The sequence below is a fragment of the Macrobrachium nipponense genome, chromosome 4 (genome assembly GCF_015104395.2).
Source record: "Macrobrachium nipponense isolate FS-2020 chromosome 4, ASM1510439v2, whole genome shotgun sequence".
Lineage (NCBI taxonomy): Eukaryota > Metazoa > Arthropoda > Malacostraca > Decapoda > Palaemonidae > Macrobrachium > Macrobrachium nipponense.
This window is the reverse complement of record NC_061100.1, coordinates 77,432,648-77,440,147: the sequence shown is the minus strand read 5'-3', so window position 1 is coordinate 77,440,147 and position 7,500 is coordinate 77,432,648. Positions and strand designations below refer to the sequence as shown.

The 7,500-nt window shown below is 36.4% G+C and overlaps 1 protein-coding gene across 4 annotated transcripts in view; it reads right to left on the bottom strand.

Annotated features, from left to right (window-relative positions):
* The window catches only part of LOC135210957 (organic cation transporter 1-like), a 29,490-nt gene that overhangs the window by 5,285 nt on the left and 16,705 nt on the right, over nucleotides 1-7,500 (bottom strand). For all 4 annotated transcript variants that reach the window (XM_064243937.1, XM_064243938.1, XM_064243936.1 and 1 more), the window contains exons 6-10: nucleotides 6,647-6,801; nucleotides 4,133-4,301; nucleotides 2,655-2,727; nucleotides 1,164-1,318; nucleotides 320-534 (exon numbers count right to left, since the gene is read on the bottom strand). In XM_064243937.1, coding sequence (XP_064100007.1) covers nucleotides 320-534; nucleotides 1,164-1,318; nucleotides 2,655-2,727; nucleotides 4,133-4,301; nucleotides 6,647-6,801 — 767 coding nt within the window. The remainder of the gene's footprint in view (nucleotides 1-319; nucleotides 535-1,163; nucleotides 1,319-2,654; nucleotides 2,728-4,132; nucleotides 4,302-6,646; nucleotides 6,802-7,500) is intronic.

Sequence of the window (7,500 nt, the reverse complement as noted above, 5' to 3'; positions counted from 1 at the left end):
GACATAGCTTATAAACAATGAAAACCTACGGGAAGCCACATCCCGCCCGCCACACATCGACCCCACTCCGTAGAGCCACAGAATGGCTCGTGTACTCCTGGCCTAAGAGAGTAAGTTTATTTGCAATAATGAATGCAATTGAATACAGTGTATTCAAGTCCTGTATTCTATAATGTAATATGGAAATAACCATACCGAAAGGGATGCATTAAAAAATACCTGAAAAATCCTAATACGTTAATATACGTGAATTCCTAATTCATTTGCTTAACGAATAACCTTTTCTCAGGTAGAGAGAACAAACTAGACTGCATCTTACCATGTATACAAAAACATGCGGCTGCGCTGAAGATCGCGGTGAGAAGGATGGTGGAAAAGAGGGTGAATCTGCGCCCCAGATAATGAGTGAAGATCCACCCGAGCAGATTGCTTGGGAGTTCGAACGCCGACAGCACGAAGTGACTAAGAAAGAAGTTGCTTGAGAGGATGTTGATGCTCAAGAGGGTGATGCCGTAGGTCAAGTAGCAAGCAAAGCTGTGGAAATGGGGCTCCAGATGAAGGGAAAACATTGTGAAAAAGGATGAATTACAAATATTCTGTGCGCGGCATTCTTAGAAATGTCCATGGTTGGTATCTCACATGCACATTGGTGATTCAAGCTCATTTTGAAGGCATTTTCCTTTGATACCTGGTATTAGAGTATATCCTGAAGTTAAAAGTTAAGAACATCAGATTAAAGATTGCTGGATCAATGAAGTACTACTTGCATAGATCACTCACATATATTCCTATGGTCTGGATGCACAGCGGTCAAACTGCAGGTGACAAGTTCTAGTCTGTAGGTAATTTACTACTAAACTGCTGCTGGTCATTTTTCAAAAATATTCAGAATTCATAGTCAGACAACGCCAGCTTAAAGACGCTGCATTCGTGACAGTACAAGGCAACTGCATACTATCAGTATGAATAAATTGCATATAAATACTACATATCTGTCCTTTGTAACGTGCAGGAGTAAATGTATTTTCACTTCAGAAGTTTAAAGACAGGTGCATCCGTATGATGTAACTTGAAAAAATAACAAGAAATGAAAGTGAGTCCTGTAAACCTGCGAAGATATGTACACCTCACTGGCGTTACTTTGTTGGTCACAATAAAATCACCTGTGAAAGAAGAGGATGATGGTGTTGCGCCGCAGTTTAGGGTACTTGAATGCGTGGATGAGCGACAGGTCCTCTTTCTGGTTGTTCTTCAGCAACACAAGTTCTAGCTCCAGTTCTGATCGAGATGGAACAGGTTTTCCATTCACTTTGGCTATCTGCAATCAAAGGTGTTGTCTGTCACTGAACAAGATCTATCACAGCGTTTCAACTATTTAATATCTTACAAGGATATCCACGGATAAATGGTAAAGAAATGTAACTGCTAAATGACAGGAAGACAGGGAAGATGCGGCCTCAGTAACAGAAGCAATGAGAATAATGTGATGGTGAAGGAAAAAACCTGAAATCCTTACATGGCAAAGATAAACGCTAAAAGCGACCTGCATTTAATTGGGGGAATTCCTTCAGACGAAGTGAGGGAATGAATAGTATTTTTGCTTTTTAAAAATCCACAACTACGATAAATTTCCAGTTTCAGCTAGCTGATTTATTAGATTTGCACTTGAAAGGGCAATTTCAAGGCAATAAACGAAGATATCCTTCACATCACTCCTATTTACGCTTTTCATGTAGGTACTTCCAGAACCTGGCCCCTACCGCTCACGTCATCATGAAGGCTCAGGCAACGCAAGGCAGTAGCTACAATATAGTTTTACAAACTATATAGTCATTGCTAACTTGACTTCATTGAAAGGATGAAATAATAAATGATGCCTGCAAACTAACTGATCGTCAATTTGAGATTATAACCATGACCATTCTCCGTGGGTGAAAATATGTCTCTCCAGCCTGACAGTTACTACTAATAGTCGAGCGAATCCGTAAATAGTACTTCTGAAAATAATCTGCCTCTTTCCAACGTGTCTCAGACAAAATTCTTTCATATTTTATATTTGATACTGGCAGCTTCTCCATATCTTTTCATAACTTTAAAATGGATGCGTCAGACCTATTTTCATTGCAGTTCTACACGTAACACCGTGTCTTTGAAGGATTGCGTTTATAAGCTTTCTGGATGCTGGATTCTTTCTTAGATATCCTATGTGATTCTCTTCTTAGCAGGACTTTAGATTTTTTGAAATCCCTTCTTTCCCTAATGAAGTATTGTTATCATATCTGGGAACTGCTTCAGGCGCTGTCCTTCCTGATTTATCGAAGGTACTCTGGGCTGTGACATGCACCTGTTATTTTCAACTTAAATTCTCCTCAGTTTAATCCCAAAGATTAAAATTCTGTTTATTCTTTTATACGACATTGGGCTTAGCCTTCAATGGCTCTATGGTCTATATCTTATTTGGCCATTGACTGTTGATCAGTTTTTGGGAAGCTGAGCTGTCTCTTGTTCTGATTTCTGAGTTCCATTCACACTTTTTTTTTAATAGACCGAGACTGATTTGAGTCGCCTGTCCATCTTATTTTCTTCGCCAAAAGAAAAACTTAGAATATGGCAAAATTATCCCTCATACTCATACGAAAAGATGCAGAATTTACCTTAATGACAACATCTGCACATTCGGATATTTTCCCATGTGCTAAGAGCCATCTCGGGGACTCGGGCAAGTATCTGTAGAGAGTAGAAAGAATAAAAGCTTGGGAAAGTATCATTAAAATCTTTGTTTTATATTTTCCTTTTAATCCTAAGAATTTCTCTATCATTTTCAAAATTTGTTCGAAATAAGGATTGAAACAAGAGGCAAAATGGTGGTGGATTTTGACGGGAGCATTATTTGTGCATCATTCATGTTGTAAACTAATGTAGAACTTCTTGGCAAAGGAATATCTGATATAAAGGTCAAGGTCTAGGAAAGGTTTGTAATCTTACTCAGACAAAATTCCACGAATTTTCGCAGCTGTCGGCAGAAAACAAAGCTAAATGAGGAAAACAGATTCTTCAAAGTTTGAGATCATATAGAATTAGTAATGCCTTATAGTATATCTAGAACTCTTGGAAGGACAGTCAAATATAGTATCTGTAGGAAATCAGTCAGTCATTTTAAATAAAGATGTGAAGGGGAATTAGTTTCTTGTCATTCTCTTACATTGTAAATGGATGCGACTGAACTGTTTACTTTTAAACAATATGTTCTCTGAGCTGCTTTGTAACTTTGTTATAAAAATGGTTATTGCATTAGTGATAACATCCAAGTAATAGAAAAAATGGCCTTTTGTTTGATCGGACAGAAATAAACTCTAACTGCACGGCAGGACACAAGATTCATTACTACTCTTTTATAATCTACTTTGAATTTTCGCCAACTCTTTCATGCTTTCATAAAAAATTATCTGTTTTCTCGAGTGATTTCAGTCAACTCGAAGAAAAATAACATAATTTTTTATGAAAGCATGAACGAGTTGGCGAAAATTCAAGTAGATTATAAAGATTATAAAAGAGTAGTAATGAATCTTGTGTCCTGCCGTGCAGTTAGAGATTATTTCTGTCCGATCAAACAAAAGGCCCTTTTTTTCTATTACTTGGATGATATCACTAATGCAATAACCATTTTTATAACAAAGTTACAAAGCAGCCCAGAGAACATATTGTTTAAAAGTAAACAGTTCAGTCGCATCATTTCCAATGTGAGAGAACGACAAAAAACTAATTCCCTTTTACATCTTTTTTTATTTTTGAATGACTGTTTCCCTACAACTACTATATTCATTCCCCTTCCAAGAGCGAAATACTATACAGCATTAAAAATTACATATGATCTCAAACTATGAAGGATCTGTTTTCTTTATTTAGCTTTGACTTCTGCCGCAGCTGTGAAAATTCGTGGAGTATCGTCTGAGTAAAATTACTAACTTTTCCGAGACTTTGACCCGTATTTCTCCAGAAACTTATGCTACTATGAGTAATTTTTAATTGTTAGCAGTGGTAGTAGTTGTAGTATAAGTGAGATTAGGTCATAGTCTCATTGTTATTAAATTTGTGAACATAATCTATTAAATGTGATCAGAATTCCTCTCACTTCCAGTACAAGCCGCAAAGAAGGTAAGGCACGACGGAGATTAAGGCCAAGTAATCCCATCTGGGAACCAGCCAAGCTACGAGGGAGGTGAAGCACATCGCTACAGTCCAAGATACGAAGGACAAGCAGGCAGCCATCGCCCTCTTTTCGGGACACAGAACTTCCAGCACTGGGACAAATAAAAGAGGATGATATGGGATAAATACCTGTTGACATTGATGACATTTAATAATCAGCATTTGCTAAAATTGACTATATTGGATATCATGTGGGTGTGTGATTGCAAGGAGACGAGAATCTGTAAGTTTGTGGAGGAAGCTGCATCTTTCAAAAATTAACAACGTACAGTCAGTTTTACATAAATTTCGTTTCATCAGAACGTAAAAATGACTTTATGGCCATGATGTGCCAGGGCAAGAAATAAACGCGAGTTCATTAATGAATCTCTCAAGTTAAATTTTGTAAAAGATTTTTTAGTCTTGATCATTCAATGCAGATGTCGATGATCATAGTTGTTGCTCTTTCATTTTGCTGAAATTAATAAACCAAAACCAGCCATGTAAAATTCAAGCTATAACTTCTAGCCCTAAAAGAGAACAAACTGGCCACATTTTTAAATAAAAGCAATCTGGCCATTAATCCATTCATTCCCAGAACTTCAGACTCTGCAACAGATGGAAAAGGTTTGGGGTAAATACGTGTTGTTGACGGTGCCATTCATGACTGACAGCAAAAATATTTTACCACGGTAAATAGATTGGTGACTGTTGGACTCGTTGCCAAAGATGCGAAAAAGACTCATTTTTATAAAAACAATTGCGGCGCTGGAGGAGAAAATAAATGTCCAAAGAACAAAAGAAGACGTTGGCGATTCACTCTAAAGTACTACATTACAAACAAAACGTTTCGGAAGGTGATATAATGTTGATTGGTAATACGCCTGTTACTAACAAGGCGTGACACGACCTCCAGCTTACTCGGGCGCATGCTAAAATCTACAGTTAAAAAAGGACGTTGTTTCACCAACGAAAATTAAACTAAATACGCTATATCTTATCAGAGAGAGTTGTTCTATTCTGTTTAACATGCACATTATCTATTTTTGACATTTTCATTTTAAAGATAAATCACAAATATCCTAAAATTCCTGTCTTCAACTCAACCGGAAACACCCTTTTCAGGCCTTTTTAGGCTTTGCCATAGAGCTTTCCTAACTCCCAACGAGAACATAAAACTTACAAAAACACTGGACAAGACGAAAGCGATCTCTCTCTCGTCACATTTCATTTCCTCTCCTTAGCACCGCGGAATTTATTTCAGATCAGCTCCGTACAATGTTGGCACACTCGTTGGCCTATAAGATTGAGCTCAATATGTCGTTGATTTTATTTTAGTCTGTAAACAAGCATCATTCAAAGGTAAACATGTCGCTAGTTATTGAATTTATTAATTTATATATATACACACATACATACATACATACATATATATATATATATATATATATATATATATATATATATATATATATTTATATATTTATATATACATATATATACATATATCGAACTACAAATGTCCTTTAATATCTAATTCGCTCTACCTCGGAATTAATATATTTTCATATATGTTTAACCGAGGGTGAATTTATTAAGCGATAATAGAATTGGCGATCGACAGGCGCGAACCATCGACCTCTCAATTCTAGGACTGGCAGTCCTGGAATTGAGAAGTCGATGTTCGCGCCTGTCGATCGCCAATTCCATTATCGCTTAATAAATTCCCCTTGCTTAAACATATATGAAAATATATAATTCGAGTTAGAGAGGCGAATTAGATATTAAAGGACATTTGTAGTTCGATATATGTGTATATATATATATATATATATATATATATATATATATGATGTATGTATGTATGTATAGATATATATATATAATATATATATATATATATATATATATATATATATATATCTTTCATTCGTTTATTCTTCATCGGCGATTTGTTTTAAGACGAACACGTCTTTGTCATCAAGGTAAATGGAGCGTTAATGATCAATCCACCGTCGGAGGGGCAATGATTTATCGGTTAATAATTATTGAGAGCTAGTTTTACGTAGACCGTCGCTGATTGCACCTTTAGTTACCAAATTACAGAATTAACATATGTCATTTCGAAATGATTCTTGTAACTGTTCCAATGACCATCAAATTACTCATACAAATACGTACATATAATAGTCTGTAACAAACTAGGCAGCTAGTTTTAGCAAAAAGTTCATCCCAGTCTTATAGCACTGTCTGTCTGTCTGTCTGTCTGTCTCTCTCTCTCTCTCTCTCTCTCTCTCTCTCTCTCTCATGTGCGCGAACACATACACACCAAAACATCTGCAGCCTAGATGATTTATTGTATAATTATTAAGGTAGAAATAATGAAATACATGAGACAAAACAGTGGGGGAGCTAATTCATTCATTCTTTAAGAAAAAGAGACAGCGCTTCTACCTACCAATGAGATACGGCATTTGGTAGTTGGTTTCGAACGCCATGCCCGCCAAGAGACGGAGAATGATGTGCGAGGTCAGGTCCTGGAACCAGACGACGGGCAGCGTGAAAACAATTCCCACAAAAACGGAGATGAAGAACATGGCTCGGCGACCCGTGCTGTACATGAAGAGAGAGACCAAGTTTCATGTGGAGGACGCTTTTGCGACAACAGTGAGTGCTTTAAGAATGATCCTCTCTGTGTTCGCATATAGTATAGACACAAATACTTATTCGTGTGTTTACAAGTATGCAAATATGTCCGCATTTTCATTTTTCACGTTAGTATTTATCCAATTCTTCGTTGCGCGGTCGTGCTATGTAGTACGCATCCACGTACGCTCATTTCGACGAGAATTCTCATCCATATATTATTATAATTGTTTTTATATAAATCTATACAATAGCCTTTCCGTATCTACTAACGATGTTGAAACTGATATTGAACAGAGGCTTCTGCGTTTGCTTCCTTTGCAAGCGAGAAATTTTGATTAATTTCGCTTCTTTTGTCTTCTCTAAAATAAGGCGGCTGTTGTGACATTTTGTCAGGTTCTTGAAAACGTTTGCTCTCTACGACTTATTAAGTATTACTGTCATTATGAAAAACAGGTTTGGTGCTTGAGTGATTTTCTAATAGAGTAGGAATTATCAAGTTTCTTTAATATTTATCTTATTTATTTATTGTTTTTTTTGTTTGTTATAAGAACAAAATGAACACAAGAAAATAAAGACAAAGATTATTTCTATATCACCGGGACGCAAGACTCTACATCTAGCAAGTAGCTTTATAGTTCATTGCAGAATGATATACTTTGAATA